The sequence below is a fragment of the Gadus morhua genome, chromosome 1 (assembly GCF_902167405.1).
Source record: "Gadus morhua chromosome 1, gadMor3.0, whole genome shotgun sequence".
Lineage (NCBI taxonomy): Eukaryota > Metazoa > Chordata > Actinopteri > Gadiformes > Gadidae > Gadus > Gadus morhua.
In genome coordinates this window covers 6,502,553-6,521,977 of record NC_044048.1, presented here as the reverse complement: position 1 = coordinate 6,521,977, position 19,425 = coordinate 6,502,553, and the positions used below count along the sequence as shown (strand labels likewise).

General features: G+C 42.6%; 2 protein-coding genes across 6 annotated transcripts in view; both read left to right on the top strand.

Annotated features, from left to right (window-relative positions):
- The window catches only part of rbbp8l (retinoblastoma binding protein 8-like), a 9,986-nt gene extending 1,369 nt beyond the window's left edge, over positions 1–8,617 (top strand). For 2 of the 4 annotated variants that reach the window (XM_030362834.1, XM_030362840.1), the window contains exons 2-15: positions 989–1,100; positions 1,280–1,322; positions 1,974–2,069; positions 2,334–2,446; positions 2,740–2,815; positions 3,001–3,179; positions 3,286–3,320; positions 3,578–3,660; positions 3,765–4,566; positions 4,670–4,766; positions 6,375–6,439; positions 6,924–7,059; positions 7,464–7,536; positions 7,671–8,617. In XM_030362834.1, the coding sequence (XP_030218694.1) occupies positions 989–1,100; positions 1,280–1,322; positions 1,974–2,069; positions 2,334–2,446; positions 2,740–2,815; positions 3,001–3,179; positions 3,286–3,320; positions 3,578–3,660; positions 3,765–4,566; positions 4,670–4,766; positions 6,375–6,439; positions 6,924–7,059; positions 7,464–7,495 (1,869 nt within the window). In that variant the 3' untranslated portion in view covers positions 7,496–7,536; positions 7,671–8,617. Of the gene's footprint in view, positions 1–391; positions 1,101–1,279; positions 1,323–1,973; positions 2,070–2,333; positions 2,447–2,739; positions 2,816–3,000; positions 3,180–3,285; positions 3,321–3,577; positions 3,661–3,764; positions 4,567–4,669; positions 4,767–6,374; positions 6,440–6,923; positions 7,060–7,463; positions 7,537–7,670 lie in introns of those variants that run through there. The other 2 variants (XM_030362827.1, XM_030362819.1) reach the window with 2 other exon arrangements.
- A 1,307-nt stretch (positions 8,618–9,924) lies between these two features.
- On the top strand, positions 9,925–19,322 carry hck (HCK proto-oncogene, Src family tyrosine kinase). Of its 2 annotated transcripts, none has more exons than XM_030363017.1 (13): positions 9,925–10,158; positions 12,539–12,685; positions 14,376–14,409; positions 14,834–14,927; positions 15,204–15,299; positions 15,738–15,841; positions 16,121–16,270; positions 16,674–16,826; positions 16,943–17,122; positions 17,307–17,383; positions 17,757–17,910; positions 18,092–18,223; positions 18,453–19,322. In XM_030363017.1, the coding sequence occupies exons 2-13, from the start codon at positions 12,560–12,562 to the stop codon at positions 18,653–18,655; spliced, it is 1,503 nt and encodes a 500-aa protein (XP_030218877.1). In that variant the 5' UTR covers positions 9,925–10,158; positions 12,539–12,559; the 3' UTR covers positions 18,656–19,322. The 2 variants fall into 2 exon arrangements, with proteins under 2 accessions (XP_030218877.1, XP_030218867.1); XM_030363007.1 differs by having other exon boundaries at positions 14,831–14,927.
- Positions 19,323–19,425: the final 103 nt, after the last annotated feature.

Below are 19,425 nucleotides of genomic sequence, written 5' to 3'. Positions count from 1 at the left end.
TCTATGGCCAAACCCAGACATTTCCACTGTCCATTGTGGTACAGCCGAGGTGTAAGAGGATCCCACTGAAGGGTTCTGTAGCGTGCGTATGGTCAGGAGATTTCAACTTTCACTGTTATAATTTGGATTATTTCATGATCACAACCAAAAGACAGTAGTAATGTTAGACACCACACACATACACTCACACACACACACACACACACACACACACACACACACACACACACACACACACACACACACACACACACACACACACACACACACACACACACACACACTCACTCTCACACTAAAGCACACACACACACACACACACACACACACACACACACACACACACACACACACACAGACACACACACACACACACACACACACACACACACACACACACACACACACACACACACACACACACACACACACACACACACACACACACACACACTCTGACAACTTTACACATGTGTGCTCATAGGCAGAAATTTATCAGAAATTAAAAGTTTAGCTCCAGGTAGAGTAGATACGGCACAACTGGCTGGACCAGTTTCCATAATTTCCAATATCTCCACCCCAGTATCTTCAATACAACTCATAACCCTATTAGGAGCAGCGTGGCAGACTGCCGTTGGAACAGGCTGTGAGAGTGTGTTTAATACTCTCCTCAAGCTAATGCAGTAGCCTTGCACATTGTGGTTCCAAACTGTTGAAAAGAGTTTTAATTAAATTGAAGTGATCCAAGTTGTTTGTATTGGATAAGCTCACTGGCAACAGCCTAGTTCTGTGCTCACATGTCAGGTTACTTCAGGTTGGGCCGCATTCAACACAACTGACGGGCATTGGCTGGTCGGGCATTGATCAAACAAGATACATTGTGGTTCATCCAAGAGAGAGAAGACAACAACACAGTTGTCCTTTCATCAACGTTGTAATGTTTCTCTGGCTGTTCTTAGTTACTCATATCTATATTGGGTTGCCCAAGTTATTCCTCAGCACAGAATCTGGAGGTCGACCAGAGTACACCGTCAGTGGCATGGACAGCTTCAACGAGCTGCTGTACAAGCTGCGCGATGTCCACGAGCGGGAGCTGGAAGGTACGGTTCATTAGACATGATAAGGTATACCGCTGATATCAAATCAAATCCTTTCCACACTGTACATTTTTGCCCTCATGACACTGTGCCATCACTTATTTTACTAATATGTCTGATTCCTGCCTGGTTCTCTGCATCGGTAAGTAGATAATGGTTGGATTTGCTCTTGACGTGTTTAGGCTGGCAGCTGAGAGTCCAGGAGCTGTCCAATAAGAAGGGCTGGTGAGTAGTGTCCAATAGCACGGGATTCAGACTGGACACTTAATCAATGTTATATGACATATTTATGGTTACATACCGGGCTATGTTTCAGAACAAATTCATTGTTATTATTATATTGAATAACTATCACTGCTTTTAAGATTACCATTTAAGGTAATCAACTGGACTTGCATTTCAGGTGACTTATCATGGTACAATAAAGCATAATTTGTTTGCATGTGTGTTTGTGCGTGTGTTTGCGTGTGTGTGTGTGTGTGTGTGTGTGTGTGTGTGTGTGTGTGTGTGTGTGTGTGTGTGTGTGTGTGTGTGTGTATGTCAATGTGTGGGTGTGTATGTGTGTGTTTTCTGTGCGTGTACGTATGTGAGCGTTCTTGTGTGTGTGTGTGTGTGTGTGTGTGTGTGTGTGTTTGTGCGTGTGTGTGTGTGTGTGCGTGTGTGTGTGTGTGTGTATGTGTATGTGTGGGTGTGTATGTGTGTGCTTTTTTTATGCGTGTACGTGTGTGCGCGTTCTCGTGTGTGTGTGTGTGTGTTTGTGTGTTTGTGCGTGTGTGTGTGTATGTGTGTGTGTGTGTGTGTGTGTGTGTGTGTGTGTGTGTGTGTGTGTGTGTGTGTGTGTGTGTGTGTGTGTGTGTCCGCGCGTATGTGATATAGTGACATAAAGAGAATGGAGGAGCTGTTCAATAGAAACCAGCAGATGAAAGAGCAGCAGAGGACACTAACAGAAAACATCAAGACATTGGAGAACAGGTACTACTGCATCAGTGATGACGGTCCCATTAATAACTGTCAATCAGCATTGTGTTGGGCTCACTCAGTGAGTGTGTTGGGTCTGGATTTGCATTTTAAATACATAAAAACTGATTTACAGAGTCACACAGTCAGCCGAAATACTGTAGTTTGATGCCCCCTGGCTATTCTTTTTTCGGGGTTTGTAGAATACAGATATGTAATGATGAATGGTTCATTGAGGTTCATTGATAAACGGTTGGTTGTGTTTGCCGTCCTTCACAGGCTTAGGGCCGGGCTGTGTGATCGCTGCACCGTCACACAGGAAGTGGCCAAGAGGAGACAACAAGAATACGAGTCGTCGCAGATACAAACTCTACATCAGTTCTCCATTCTGGGTAATCTTCTCTATTTATCAATCTATCCCCCTCTCTCCCCTCTCTCTCTCTCTCTCTCTCTCTCTCTCTCTCTCTCTCTCTCTCTCTCTCTCTCTCTCTCTCTCTCTGTCTCTCTCTCTCTCTCTCTCTCTCTCTCTCTCTCTCTCTCTCTCTCTCTCCCCTCTCTCTCTCTCTCTCTCTCTCTCTCCCCCCCCTCTCTCTCTCTCTCTCTCTCTCTCTCTCTCTCTCTCTCTCTCTCTCTCTCTCTCTCTCTCTCTCTCCTCTCATACCATCCTATTTGGTGTGCATTTCAGTGGGCGAGATGAACAACCTGAAGAAGGAGAACAGGAGGCTGAGGGAGGAGCTGGGGAACCAGAGGAAAGCTATGGAGTGAGTTTCCCCGTATGCAAATAGAATAACAACATGTGACCATTAGATATATATATATACACAGATATTGCCTGACATATCAAAACTATACTGTCTGTGTACAAACTGTGCGTGTGTTTGTGTGTGTGTGCGTGTGTGTGTGTGTGTGCGTGTGTGTGGGGGTACGAACGCATATTGAACCTCAGCAGTCAGAGCAACCACCTCTCCAACATCACTGCCACAGAGGTCAAACCCTCCAGATCTCCTGACCATTCCACCACTGCTGTGCCAGTCGCTCTTACCTCAACAACCCTTAGCAATGCCTCCAAGCCGCCAGAAGGTGGCAACGTTGCGGTGAAAACGGAAGCAGACCAGAAATTTGAGGGTGCGAGAATAACAAAAGCATTTTCTCTGAACCGGAGTCCAGTTTCCTCCTTGTTAAAGCTAAAAGTTGATCGTTGTGTTGTTGTTTTTTTTGGCTCCACCAACAGACGCACAAGTTGGTGCATCCAGTAGAAAGCCCTTTGTAAGTATTCCTATATGCAACCACAATTTAGATACAACTTTGAAATTATGTTATTGACATCAATTAGAATTCATCATACCAGGTCAAATGGATTTAAAATAAGCTCACCCACCTGTAGGGGGCTGGGTTATTTCTTTGAATATTTTGTACAAATTGCATGTTTAATGGTTTATTATTAACTCTTACAGTTATTATGCAATTCTGGCCTGTAGTAGGTTTTAATCTACCGTCGATTCATCTCCTTTTCCCTCACTCAGGAGTCTTATAACGCACTCGCTGTGACATCCCTCGAGCATTCCCCCCGGGTGTCAGAAGAGAGCAGAAATGCTGGAGATAAGAGGTAACAAGGAGGGCGGACAACAGTTAACCAATACAATAGACCAACCTGAACATAGACACGTAAACTCTCTCTCTCGCTCCCTCTCTCTCGCTCTCATGCCAAAGACTGCAGGGCGCTGAAGGGCGACATTCGCCGACCTCTAACCCCCCCCAACACAAAGTGTTCCTCCAGAACCTCCCGGCTCCTCTGTCCTCCTCCTCCTCTCCCCCAGGGGGTGCCCCCAGCAGGCACGTGCTCCATGCCCCCATGCCTTGCCGCCCTCGCCCAATCAAAAGCGGGGCCCTCCCCTTCCCCTGGTCCGTCTCAGAACACTCCGACTGGGCCGGTCTCGCCGCCTCCACTGCGCTGCGTGGCCTCGGAGTACAGCTCAACCCCCTCAAGTCCAACCCTTTCCTCTTCGCTGACGTCGGCCCCGCTGGCCCGCAGGCGAGCCCGTCCAACCAGGGCGGCCCCCCGGCGCTGCAGGCGGGGCCGAGGAGCGCCTGCGCACAGCAGAGCTCGACGTCCGAGCCCCTCGCCGAACTGCGGCCCCGGCTGTTCAGGGTGCGGAGCCTGTCGGAGCTGGGGGACAGTCAGGCCATCGCACTGGAGAGGAAGGAGATCGCACCGATCCAGTGGAGGAGCACTGGGACGTCCCAGCCCCGGGGAGGGGTCGGCGAGGGAGAATCAGAGGGGAACGACGGGCCCTTGGATCTGTCAGAACGAGGAAGGTCCCAGTCCAACGAGTCGGCAAGCAGCGAGCGCCCTGTGCTCACCCAGGGCGCAGAGGGAGCAGTGAAAGGCTCTGAGAGCAGGACAATCTCATCTCCTCATGGCCCCCCTTCATCCTCTGGGGTCCCCGCCACACACTCCTCCACCCCTGCTTGTCAAGCACTGGAAAAGTCCAGTGATCATTGTAACTATATGGTGAGTATAATATTCCTTCATCCGCTCACAACCATGCACACATCTCAGCATTCAAACACCCAACAATACGTCGCTGTAAGAAGGATGCCATGTGTTTTCAAAGGAAGAGGAACCGGGTCAGAGTGAGGAGAAGAACCAAAGAAAGGTTGACCAAACAATCAAAGAAGATTTTCCACTTTTCAACAGCTCAATGCAACCAGGTACAGGGTGTGAATATCGTCACTGTGTCCATCGATGTTTCTGTGTGTCCTTTTGGATCTGCCAATGTGTGGTTAAGAAACCCTGCATATCAGTGTGTTCTGGCGTGCCACTGCCTAAAGCCAAGTCATCTTTATAATGACTTGACACTTTTGTGTGTCAGTTCAACCCAGTCTCACGGAAATATGTGACACTGTCACATCATGTCATTTAATCTATTCATTCGTGATCTGGGATATGTAATTTCAATTTTTTCATGCCAAAAGCACAAATTTCAAACTCGAAAAAGAAGAGATGAAGCAGATACCTTTTTTCCGTTGCGGTTTGCCTACAGAGCAGCGCACCTGCATTAAATATATCTGTGAATTGTCACAATTTCCCAGAATCAAAGGTGAAAGTAGAAACGGGTGGACAAAGGTTTTCATATTGTTAGAAATTTGTGCTTTTGGCACGAAAAAATTGAAATTACGAAAAAAAGATTCACAGGCTACAAAAATAATCATAAATTCACCAAAATCACCACATAAAATCTTTAGACCAAGCCTCACAAAAATCATCGAGTTCCATTTAAGAAATATTGGCCAATAATGTTGGAGCAGTTAGCCCATTTATCATATGACCATTTTGTTATTGTATAAGAAAACATAAGACTAATATTAGGTGGATACCAATACTCCCCACTACCCATAAACCCAAATTGTGGTACTGCACCCAAAGGTGGCACTATTTAAAAAAAATATGAACTAGCCTTATTTCTCCTTACTAGAATGACCTGGACTCAAAAATCTTTCACCCTATTAATCTCTAAAATCAGATGCATCTTTTTCGCCCTGGTCTTCTGCTCTAAAAGTGTTTACTTTTCCCACAATTTCATAGAAAAGCCAAATTTCCACAGTCTCAACACATTTTGCCTATATTAACATTTTGATATTGTATAACTACCATACGGCTATCATTAGGTGGAACCATTTACAGTGCAAATGTTCAGATCTGTACTCTTTTAAGAAAGCCCTTAATTCTCTTGTGAAATGCATGCTTTGAGTTTCTTGATGTTGTGTGCTTATCAATCGACATTTTCACCATGTGAGGCTTCATGCAGTTCACGAATGTCAGTGGCTCAACGGGATCATGCCGTGTACTGGTGAACCTTAGGTTGAGAGTTTGAATCCTGATTAGAGCATTATGAACAAACTGAACATGACATTCTGTCATTGCCACTCATTTAAGAAACACAACATTGAACAGCACCTGAAATTCATCAGGCAATCAACATTCCGGCTCATTCGTTTCCAAGAATCGGACTGCCAAGACACAGTATGGCATTAAATGGAATTTTTTCCTTCATAATTAACTTTTTCAGGTATATGCATTGAAGAAAAACCTTAATTCACTGGAGAAACGTGTGCTTTGAGTTTTCTGGATGTTGTGTGCTTATCAATAGACATTTTGACCATGTGAATGAGGCTGCAGTTCAGGTTTATAAGTGGAACTTCTTCTTTAAATATTACAATTATGTGCTAGATTTATATATCTTCCATTAGTGTGTTCTTGACTTTTAATTTTGCTTGGACCCCATTAATCAACGCTTGCGGTTATATTTTATTTTGTAGTAGTGCTGCTGGGAACACTGAATGCAGCACTGCATAAACAAGGAACTGCGTTCTCAAATGGCAAGGTAGAGTGAGGTTACAATCATCTATTCCTTCCTCACATTGTCCATCCTAATGATTGCTTATAAAACCCATTGCCCGAGAATGCTTTGTGACAGACATACACAAAGAAAACAAGGAAATATATACACAAGAAAAACACAAAGAAAACCGAAAGAAAAAAGTTTCATTATGTGTTGCTTTTGCAACTTCTCAATTTCACAATATGATGCTTTATGTATGAAGCTGAATAGCTCAATATCGTGGCACCACACATGAACAGTAGCTGGACTGGGAATAATTTCCATACAGCTGTTCCAGACGCTGTTCATGCGTGGACAGCTGGGTGGGGACAGATCAGAAGAGACGTGATAGGTGCTAGGTGCGTGTGCACCCTTAGTTAGTGACTAGAAAACCAAACCATTGCATTGATCTGAAAGCCCATGACATCATCCTCAAGAAATGAGTACATTAGCTAAGCATTGTATTGTATTGAATCCCATGCAACAGCTGAAACAAGTGGATCCAGTCAGCAGCTCAGAGGAGCAGGATAAAGAGGGCCGGACAGGAGGAGACCAGAGCCCAGCCTCCAAGAGGGCCCGGTCCTCCACTGACAAACACAGCAGCAGAGAGTCGGAGACAGAGGGTAGGTGGAGCACGCGCGCGCACACACACACACACACACACACACACACACACACACACACACACACACACACACACACACACACACACACACACACACACACACACACACACACACACACACACACACACACACACAGTCGTACACAGACACACACACACACACACACACACACACACACACACACACACACACAGAGTCGTACACAGACACACACACACACACACACACACACACACAGAGTCGTTCACGGACACACACACACACACACGCACACGCACACACACAAAGTTACATACACACACACACACACACACACACACATGCACACACACTTACATAAACACGTACACACACAGACACACAGGCATAATATACACATAATATATTTCTTCCAACTCCAGACTTGAAGTCGCATAAGAGGCTTAAGATTTGAGTGGGCTTTCAAGACTGAAGAAAACAGCGGCGGTCAACAAGGTACAGAACATACAACCAAATAAATCCAAAATGTTGTGTCAGTTGACAGCCAATCAAATATTGAAATGTTGTGCCAATTAAATTCGGAAATATAATGTGCCTAAAACGTTATCTTGTAACATTCCTCTCCGCAGCCATCATGACACTATCTGATCCAGCATTTCAATTTGTTAAGGCACTACAGAACAAATAGATATATTTATTAGAAGTGAAGTGACCTGAAAATGTGCTTCCATTCCTACTGCATCGTTCTCAATCAAATAAACTGTACTTCTAACGGTGTCGGTGTCAATGCCATGTTTTGATCTTCTTAAAACTCATAGGGCACCCAACATAATTCAAATATACAGATTTATTCTGATTGGTTATCTATGTTCGCAAAGTTGTATAATTTTTTTTATTTAACAGTTAGCCTTAACTTTGACGCAAGTGACTCATCCCACAAGGTCCGTCTGGTGCATATACCTACATTCAAATATCCAACAACAGTGGGGCTTTCTTGGATATAATTAGTGTGAATGAAGCACATATATACGACAAAGTGAACACATGTTTCCTTGTATACACACTCTGCATCAAAGGAAACTGCACACTGCAACTGGACACTGAAACAAAGGATAGCAACGAAGTACAGTTAGATCGTTCAATGCAAGCATAATAGCCATGTGTGAATGTATTTAGCTTTTAAAATGTGTTTATTTTTTAAACATTTCGCTTCCGCTGTGTTTATCACAGGTTTGGACTGTGCTTCACAGTATTTGGTATCGGGGGCACGGTAATATGTCACTGCACTTAATGGTCATCTCTTGGCACCTTAGTCCAAAAACACCACAGATGAACCAGCAATATATATACTAGTGCTCCATGTTGAAATGTACAGCCCCTATTTCAGAACAATACATTCTACTTACTTTTTATATAATCTCAAAGTTATGTCATTGTTAGCATGGTTATAAATGCAGAATTTAACTCTATCTGTATGCTTGCATTGGACATATTTTTTGTTGTTTTCTATTTCCTGCCAATAATGTCCCTGAGGCTATTTTGTGTAGCTAAACAGTAAAAAAAAACATGTTCCCCTTCCTCTTTTTCATTGCCGAGTGTTTTGCAAGTGTGAATTTTCCATTGCAGCTGTGACACAACTTTTATTCCGCAGTGCTGAGAAATGGTAGGGTGATCAAGGGAAAAATAAGACTAATTTAAACGATATCTTTATATTTGCTTTGTCAGGTCTCTAAAAATTACAGAAGCACATTATATATTTTACATAAAGAAACAATAGTAACACAATAACATTTGTCATGCCGGTATAATTTACTTAATTAGAGATATACTAGTATGGTTGCTGTCATTTAATGATCTTGATTTCTAGGTTGTCTACCATGACCAATCAGCAGTGCAGCTCAAACAGCGCTGAAGTAGGACTGAACAAAGACATTAGTTTTACCTACATTGCATGGCATTGTAATTAAGCTTAAGGATATGTTGATTGTCTGACTGGTCTTGAATGCCCCAAAGATGATTCAGGCATTGGTCCACAGTTCATTATTTCCATCCATCCACCTGGTGTGTGGTTGGAACATTATTAGTTTTTCCAACCACAAGCCTGATTAGATGAGGCTTTGGGACATTTGAAGAACCTCTGTCCAGAATGTCCTGCTCCTGCTTTCTGCTATAGCAGGTAAAGCTATGGAGTTTTCATAGAGCCCTGAACTCAAACCTGGGCCTTGTTATAACAAGCTGTGGTCTTTAAATGATTGTTCTTAAAGTCCCTGAGCATTAATGTTCTACATTAATCTCCAAGTCTGGTCTGTTCATTTGTTAGATGACTTTTCTTTTCTTTACCTCACAAACCCCCTCGCACACACCTCTGTTTTGTATTTACTCAGACTCTTTGTCTGACTGTATTTAATTCTTTTTTCTTGGCCCCTCCTCCCTTGTCCAGCTCTGTGACTGGGTTTCAGTCGGAAGGATGTTTCTAATCCTGACGTTTGATTAAGGATTAGTTGAACCGCTTGCGAATTCCGTGATGTGTTTGTTGCTGATCTGCCACTGGCCTCAGGCTCAGCCACCCACACGTCCTCGTCTGTCTCTATCTGGCTATATTATGGGAGATTTGCAGGTTGGAGACCATTTAAAAGGACACTGCTCATGGCCCATCATTGTATCACTCTTCCCCTTACCTTTAGAGGCCTGCTTTACAAGTCCGACATAATGGAGGAAATACAGAAATATAAAAAAAACTCCTCCTTGTTGAACCAAAGTAGATTTGAGGGACATGGGACCTAATTGACAATGAGAAACAGTTATGGGGCTAGGATAGGAGGATAGATACTAACCCAGACAATGGCATCATAGCCTACATATGAGATGTGAAAGCAACGGCAGGTTCCTCATTCTGACCAGAAGCTCCGAAGCACAACTTCCTAGTACAGACACACAGTGTTTGTACAGAGACCCAGTGTGTGTTGCTGTACAGGAACAGTTGCTGCAGTCGCGCTTTCCTATCAGCGAGAGGCAACCGAGCTGCAGGATGGAGTCGTCGTGAAATTAGGACTATTTGATCGACTGTAAAACGGCTCTAGAAGATAACAGCAGCGAAAAGAGGTGGGCTGAAACAAGGTAAATATATCTCTCATTCTTATTTTACAAATGGAGGCTTTAATATCAGCCCTTATTGATTTCAATCATCGATACAATTGACATTATTAAGGTCTAAAGAGTTCTTCGGAGACGATGATACCAACTACAGTGACCTTATCTGTGGATCAGAGGAACATTTAGAGGATGTAAACTCGTAGCCTCAGAAAGAGGAACTTAGAGGACTTTGTCATTCCCTCAACTATTGAAATAGTTCGGGCATTATGTGACAAAGGCAGACAAACTGTCTCCACACGGACAGATCTAACAAAAGAGAGAGAATGAAGCCTGAATCAGTCGTTATGTTATGATTCATTTCAGTGCGAACATGTCTGATGAACCGTGCATCTGGTTTCTGTTCCTCCTGACTTCTCCTAATTCATCTGATTATAGCATGGTGGTTTTACATAGATGTTGTGGTTTCACAACAGACATGTCTGTTGGGTTGCTATAGTGTCCCTAGTACACTACTAGTAGGTACAGAGAGGACATGAATAAAGAGAGGACATCTGACAGCAAGGTGCTCCCGTCTAGACCTGATGGACCATCGCATTGTACTAACTATTAAGGGGTACATGAACTATGTACTGGGTACATAAATTATCTACTGGGTACATGTATGTACTCGGTACATGAACTATGTACTCCCCTTTGCATGCAGTAAACAGAAGGACAACTTTTTGGTGTAGAAGCCTTTCAGCTTCTCTACAGTGCAGATGTCCTGCCTGTCGCTAGTGAGCCTCTTGATGCCAAACTTCCTCATGCAAAATGACCCCTGGTGCCTGAGGCGCATGCGTGCGCTTCTCTTTTTTCTGGGAGTTTTCATTCATTGTGATCAGCTGACTGTCTCACCCAGAGGGTCAGAGTTAGAGCAACACATACACGCCTTCTTGTCCTCTTGATCAGGGGAACTGCACGATGTGCCGCACCGTACTGCACTTCATTCTCCTCTCTGTGATTATAACTTGTTCAAAGCCTAACTCGTAGGAAATATACTATAATAGACCATCGGGCCTAGCTCACTGTTGGTAGCGAAAACTAGGACCTCAACGTGATCACGTCAAGGTCCTTACCCTAACCCTATACTCAAGTATGTATTTTTCCAAAGATTCCTTGTGTCTGTGGCAATTTTTTCTTGGAGAATTAGGTGATCTTTAATTGTTATAAATTCTTATTGGGGAGAATGCACACAATTCCATTATGTTCAGTAACACTACATCCTTAGTCCTCAGTCGCAAATCATATTTAATCATTATCTCTATACAATATAATGGAAGGACAAGAATAGTCAGTGAAACAATATTGAAATTCTGAGAGCTGACATGAAAGCCTGAGTCTCAAGACAGGTTTGTCCAATAATCAAAATAATTTATGTTTGATAATTGAAGTGCATCTCTCTCTCTCTCCTGCTCTCTCTCACTCTCCTGCTCTCTCTCTCTCCTGCTCTCTCTCTCTCTCTCTCTCTCTCTCTCTCTCTCTCTCTCTCTCTCTCTCTCTCTCTCTCTCTCTCTCTCTCTCTCCTGCTCTCTCTCTCTCTCTCTCTCTCTCTCTCTCTCTCTCTCTCTCTCTCTCTCTCTCTCTCTCTCTCACTTTGACTCTCCCTCTCCCCTCTCTGCTAACATAAACTGTCTTTCTATTCCCTCTGTATATAATTTACATCTCCATAAAGACACACACACACACACACACACACACACACACACACACACACACACACACACACACACACACACACACACACACACACACACACACACACACACACACACCCATACACACACAGACACAAGCCAAACACACAGAAATATATATTCATGCACATCAGAAATGTCACAACATGGTACACCAAATAAAACAATGTCATGAAAGTGGTTTGAGAATTACACAAAGAGGTTGTACTTTCACTTGTAATGTTAATTGTTTAGTATTTAGTATGAAATCAATATATGAATGCATCAACTATAGCTTAAGTCAGAGACCACATACTTAAACTATTACATAGATCACTATTTTACCTTCAGATAGACTTTTTCAAGTGTCAAGATTACATGATTACCATTATCATTCCAATCATGTCCAGCCCTACTTATATGATATTATAGTGCAAGTGTGTAAAAAATGAATATCTAATATATGAATATGTATATGTTGCTTTCTGTCATGCATCATGGTATAGCAGGTCCACTTTGATTGACAGCTGTCAGCATAGCATCATAGGGTTCAGCCTAATGGATGGATACAGTTCATCCCCAGGGGTGCAAACCCACCAACCAGATTAAGCCAACTATTAAACATGAAGGAACCTGTTGACCTGTGGGAGATAGGGCATTTCCGTATCCTAACCATCTATCGTCTCTGACAGGGCTGTCCTCTGACCCGGAGCATGGGCTGTGTGGGCTCCAAACAGGAGCACCCTAAGAAAGGAGGGGGAAAGGAGGAGGCCCCCAGCCGAACCCTGACCCCCCACTACGTCAAAGACCCCACCATGGGGAACTCGGCTACCAAGCCGGTAAGCTGAGCTTCAACATTATGGGAAAGGTCTGACAATTTGAAATTGTTACGGGGAATTTACAAAGCACTTTTACAGTGATAAAGGGCTATTCAATCTTTAAGGGCTGTGTAACGGGCCATAGATTAATGACAGCCCCCTCACCCTAGTCCCCAGTGGGCAGGAAAATAAATAATTAGCAAGGAAGAAATCTTGAGAAGGAACATAGAGTGGGAGATCCCTCCTTCCAGAGATGGTTGGAAGGCAAACGGTGCCGTAATTGACCTACACGGTAATAATAGCAATGGTGGTGCCAATGGTGGTGCCAATCCATGCAAGCCTTTATAGGTAAGAAGGAGCATCTTCAAATAGTGTTCGTACTTTGACAGTCTTGTTATTTTCTGATTCGTACCGTCTCTCCTTTGTCAATAATTAGTGTCAACTGGCATCTGCTAAATAACTAAATGTAAGTAATAAAAAAGTGAGGGCATTGCCGAAAATAAAGGACAGAGAAGTAAGCCTGGTGCAATGTTTCACACGCTTTTAAAAATTGTTGTCACATTAACAGTAAAGGGCATTAGAAGAGGAAGTACAGCCCTAACCTGCAGAGAAAGTTTCAAACACTTCAGAAGATCCTCTTTTAAATGTGTCTATATGTACGACTGGTCCACACACACACACACACACACACACACACACACACACACACACACACACACACACACACACACACACACACACACACACACACACACACACACACACACACACACACACACACACACACAAATAACCTAATATCAGGTAAGCCTATGAATTAATAGTTAATTAAATGCACCATAAAACAGTCTCTCCACTTTTATGTTATTGTTCTTTATTTATTTTGTATTGTTATATTCGTTTTTTTCTGCCTTTTTCGCTTTGTCCGTGTCTGTATGCTGTAAGTGATTTATATCATAAATAATACTGGCAAGCATTTTTATTAGAGCTGTCAAGCGATTAAAATATTTAATCGTGATTAATCGCATTAATGTCATAGTTAAGTCTAATTAATCGCGATTAATCTGAAATTATTTTTCTATGCTAAATATCCCTTGATTTTTTTGTCCCATAATTCTTCTCATTTTAATTCTCTTATCAACATGGTGAAGTGCATCGGCTTGCCTTGTCCAAATGATTTTTTATTGATAACAACATTGGCATATACACTGATCAAAACGGGACGATACAAAAAAAGAGCCTATAGTGCAATTAAACGACTGCTTTGAACAAATGTCATTTGAACACAGCAGTCAGTCTACTGCTTCTTTGTTTTGAGCCAAAGAAAAAAAAAAAAAAAAAGTTTTTTTTTTATAAAATAATTGCGTTAATCGCGCGATAAAATTTTTTAACGCCGTTAAATTTGGTTTGCGTTAACGTCGTTAATAACGCGTTTAACTGACAGCTCTAATTTTTATTGAATTAAAACAAATATTTAAATGCATATGTTTTTCAATAATAATCTTTAACTCATAAAAAAAATTGATTCATGCAAAGTCAACAGATGCTACATGGAGCCGGTTCCGAAATGGGTTGTGTGTGTGTGGTAACATGGCATGGTGATTTGCTTACCTTGTTTAGGTTTCACCACACAATGTGGTGGTCTAGGTAAATAGGTATACTTTAATGTATGCTTTTCTCTCCTGCTCTCTCTATTTCTTCATTTCTACAGAGTAAAACACAATCACCTTCATCAACATCGGATGGTAAGTTGTGAGTAATATTACTTTATATGAAATACTTTATATTCATATATTATTTCACATCATATTTATCTTACCTCTTTTCTTTTCGTCTTTTATTTTACTTAATGTATTGCATTGCGCATTATGAAACTCTCAAACTCTCAAGTCAGGCGACATGGTGTAAGCACACTTGCATATGGAATGCAAACCATTTTCAAGTTCAAGTGCATACAAACATTCTCTTCCTCTCTCTTTATACTACTCTCTCTTTATATTTCTTCTCTCTCTCTCTCTCTCTCTCTCTCTCTCTCTCTCTCTCTCTCTCTCTCTCTCTCTCTCTTTCTCTCTCTCTCTCACACTGGGCTTTACTCACTCACTCAAAATACACACTCCCTTTGTATATTTTGTATCCTAATATATTCACTTATTTTCTATCGATCAGAAGCAGAGAGCATTGCTACTGCATTGTTTGACTATGAGGGCATCCATGCGGATGACTTGGGATTCAAGAAGGGGGACAGGCTCAAGATCTTACAGGAGTAAGTAAGACATATATAATACATCAAAAAATGCATTCATCAAGGATACCAAGGAACCCGACATTAAACAAACTGTGGTCATTGTGTGTTTACTAATTTGGTTCAAATAATTCAATTCATTTAGAGGTGGATAGAGGTGAATTCAACCCGATTCTTGCCCCCCCTGCATAATGAAAAATACAAACTACGAAGGACACATTCAGACTATATATCTGCTCACTGTCAGTATGCCGTCTCCCTCTCTCTCTCCCTCTCTTTCTCTCTCTCTCTCTTCAGATCAGGAGAGTGGTGGAGAGCTGTTTCCATAAGCACAGGACAGGAAGGCTATATCCCTAGTAATTATGTAGCCAAGAACAATCTGGAAACAGAAGAGTAAGAGATACCTAACGTTACTTCAATGTTCTAACATTATTTATTATCGAGGCGATTTGTTGTATCCGAGTGACAAACAGGGCCTTCATGTACATTGAGGAGCAGGTAGGGGTTGTGTACATTAACCAAGGATGCCTACAGGTTGACTGCGGACATCATGAATAAACCCAGAACCTATTAAATGTGAATCGGACCCCCAATATATAGTCCTGCCCCCCATGAGATCAGCACATTTTCCTCAGGTCTTTATACTGTTTACAACTGCTGTTTTCAAGTGGTATGTGGATCCTCTCTTCTATTTCTCCAGTATTTCTGATCCTATTATGAGTAACTCTTTCCTTAATAAGACTTGGGCCTGGGCTGGAAGCAGTGGTCCTATACTGTACATCTACGGACTGTTTATCTGCTGAAGCATTCAGCCTGTTTCCTGTGCTTCAGATGGTTCTTTAAGGGCGTCAGCAGGAAGGACGCAGAGAGACAGCTGCTGCTCTCGGGGAACAAGACAGGGGCCTTCATGATCCGAGATAGTGAGACAACTAAGGGTGAGAACCAATCACCCCAACCCAACCCCTATAAGAGTCAGGTTCAGAATTACACACTGTAGGACTTAATATAAATTAATTTTACAGTGAAACGTTTGACATTGCAATATTCAATACTAAGGTAAGGAGATTGTTACCGTCGCAATTGCTCTGCTCAAAGAAAGGAAATAATAACACAAAATATAAAATATAGGTAATATGAATTGAAAGGGTCACAAAGGCTTAAATATTCCACATTCAATTAAAATATAACTATGAATTTAACCTCTCTCCCATTAGGAAGCTACTCATTGTCTGTGAGAGATGGCGAGAGCAAGTCAGGCGACACGGTCAAGCATTATAAGTTACGAACGCTGGACAACGGAGGATTCTACATCTCGCCTCGCATCACCTTTAGCACCCTGCAGGAACTCGTCAGCCATTATAAGAGTGAGCAGCTACATACAACACCTTATGAATACACTGCATGAAGCCACATGTTGACATCTACATGATGAAAACAAAACTATTATTATCATTCATTATCATTCATTAGAGATAAGGTTTGGATAGGTTATTTTATGATTTTCATTTTGTTGATGCCAGGGGTATGCTAAAACAACAATATGTTGAGCACCTTCCAGCGAGGGAGTTAACATGTTCCTTCTTTAGCTTATTTTATTTTCCAAATGTTTGTCCATGTTGAAACTTTGAGATGCGAAATTTGATTAAGGGTTATAGAAATAAAGGGAACAAAAACTGAAAAAATTGCGTTTTCCGGCAGAAAATGTAAATTACATTAAAAAAAATATTATTAGTCTGTATATATACTTTTTTTTTAAACTTATTTCAGAGCAGGGGGATGGCCTGTGCCAGGTCCTGACCAACCCCTGCCAAAACCCCAAACCCCAGAAGCCCTGGGAGAAGGACGCCTGGGAGATCCCCAGAGACCGCCTCAAGCTGGACAGGAGGCTGGGCGCTGGGCAGTTCGGGGAGGTCTGGATGGGTGAGCGGCCTCCCACATCGACATCCCTGATCATTTCTTTGTGTCCGGTGGATGGAGGTGGTGTGACCTGGCGGGATGAGTCTGTCAATTGCTCATGAAGCTGATCTGTTTCACAGCTACATACAACAAGCACACCAAGGTAGCAGTGAAGACCATGAAGCCCGGCAGCATGTCAGTGGAGGCCTTCCTCATGGAGGCCAACCTGATGAAGTCTCTGCAGCACAACAACCTGGTCCGCCTCCACGCTGTGGTCTCAGAGGAGCCCATCTATATCGTCACTGAGTATATGGATAAAGGTGTGTGTGTGTGTGTGTGTGTGTGTGTGTGTGTGTGTGTGTGTGTGTGCGTGTGCGTGTGCGTGTCTGTGTGAGTGTGTGTTTGGAAGGCACGGGAAGAATGTTGAAACGCTGCCAATGTGCAGGTGTACAGTTTAGGGGCCGTGACAATGAATTGATTAGGTCTGTGTGATTGTGTTCACAGGGAGTTTGCTTGATTTTTTGAAGAGCGACGAGGGGAACCGTATTCAGCTCCCAAAATTGATCGACTTCTGTGCTCAGGTGAGGTTCTGATAGTAAGACCTCATGTTCGACGAATTGGTTATTTTCTCTTAACTTTTTCCTGTTTAATCATTATGTCTGTTATAACAGGAAGACAGAGATGCACAGAGTGAGGTGTGTGTGTGTGTGTGTGTGTGTGTGTGTGTGTGTGTGTGTGTGTGTGTGTGTGTGTGTGTGTGTGTGTGTGTGTGTGTGTGTGTGTGTGTCTGTGTCTGTGTCTGTGTCTGTGTGTGTCTGCATGTGCATGGCTTACTTACATACTTGCTGGCTTATGAATTGAGAGAGAGGGAAAGATTGAGAGTTTGAGTTTGAGCAGCAGATGTAAACATTAGGCTGACATGACGAGGCTGAAGTGTTTCATCTTTACCTCTAGATTGCAGAGGGGATGGCCTACATCGAGCAGAGGAACTACATCCATCGAGACCTGCGAGCTGCCAACATCCTCGTCAACAAAGAATTAGTGTGCAAGATTGCTGACTTTGGCCTTGCTCGCATAATCGAGGACAATGAGTACACTGCCAGAGAGGGTGAGAAGCTCTAGATACACAACATCGTACTGCTAATCAGACAACCCTGCTACAGGCCAGCCTCTATAAGGCAACAGTGACCTTCTGTTTACTCTGCTATTTTATTACCTGTCATGGAATTTACATTTTCTTTTTTGTGTGAGCTCATTGTATGCGTGTTGTGTTTTGACATTGACAACAGGCGGAAAGTTTCCCATCCGCTGGACTTCCCCTGAAGCCATCAACTTCGGCTCCTTCACCATCAAATCTGATGTCTGGTCATTTGGTGTTTTGCTGACAGAAATTATCAGCTATGGACGCACACCTTATCCAGGTCAATGAGCCATTAGATTTATACATAGCAATATTTCTGAAGAACGAATATGTCTTTGAACTGGATCACTGGAATGGATTTTAGTTTTTAAAATCAGCACCTCAAATGATTCAACTTTGCAACCAAAAATGAAAATTTGATTTATGCGAAACATTAGTGCGCATGAATCTAGAAGTTGGATAACATTGCACATCAGGGAAACTTAACAATGGTGATTTTCCATGCGCAGGTATGACCAACCCAGAGGTGATCAGCTCCCTGGAGAAAGGATACCTCATGCAGCGCCTGGAATGCTGTCCCAAGGAACTCTACAACATCATGCTGGAGTGCTGGAAGACCAAGCCAGAGAACCGGCCTACCTTTGAATACCTGCAGAGTGTTCTGGAAGACTTCTATACGGCCACAGAGAGCCAGTACCAGCAGCAGCCATGAGAGTTACATAAAGGGTACATTAGCCTAATTTGATATGGCGTCACTTTCCTGTTCGGTTCTATTTATTTTGGACACACACACGCACACACACACACACACACACACACACACACACACACACACACACACACACACACACACACACACACACACACACACACACACACACACACACACACACAGGTAGCCTGAACTACAACATCTTTACAGTGCATCTTTACAGTGCTCTCTCTCTCTCGTTCATCTCTTTCTCTACCTCTCTCTCTGTCTGAGCCACACTCTCTTTTTCGATGACTATTATGCTCTGTAGCTGGCTAGACAATAAACACACGTTATTGGCTGTGAATTGATACATCTTGTTAATATGGTGCACCACATATTGTATACCATCTGCAATACTATCTAAATCTGCAATTTCAATTGGTGACATGGAGATGTCCGAATGATGCCCTCGTACTCACTGTGCATCCATAGAATCAGCCACAAACTGCCAGCCACTGTAGTGTCAATGGGATCCTCTTGTTACAAGATAAATAGGTCAATTATTAACAACTCATGTGGTAAATGCGCTGTTGACCACATAGTTTAGAAAACGTACACATATAAAGTCCAACGTATGACATGTAATGTACAAACCATATTTTTTATAAAAAAAAGGCTTAATGTTTCCATTCTCCAAGTTTTTTGAGTGTCTTTACTAAATTTACTTTGTGCCTTTTCTCTAACTTTTGCTTTGATGGTAGGCCTACTGCAACTGCTATGAATCTGCA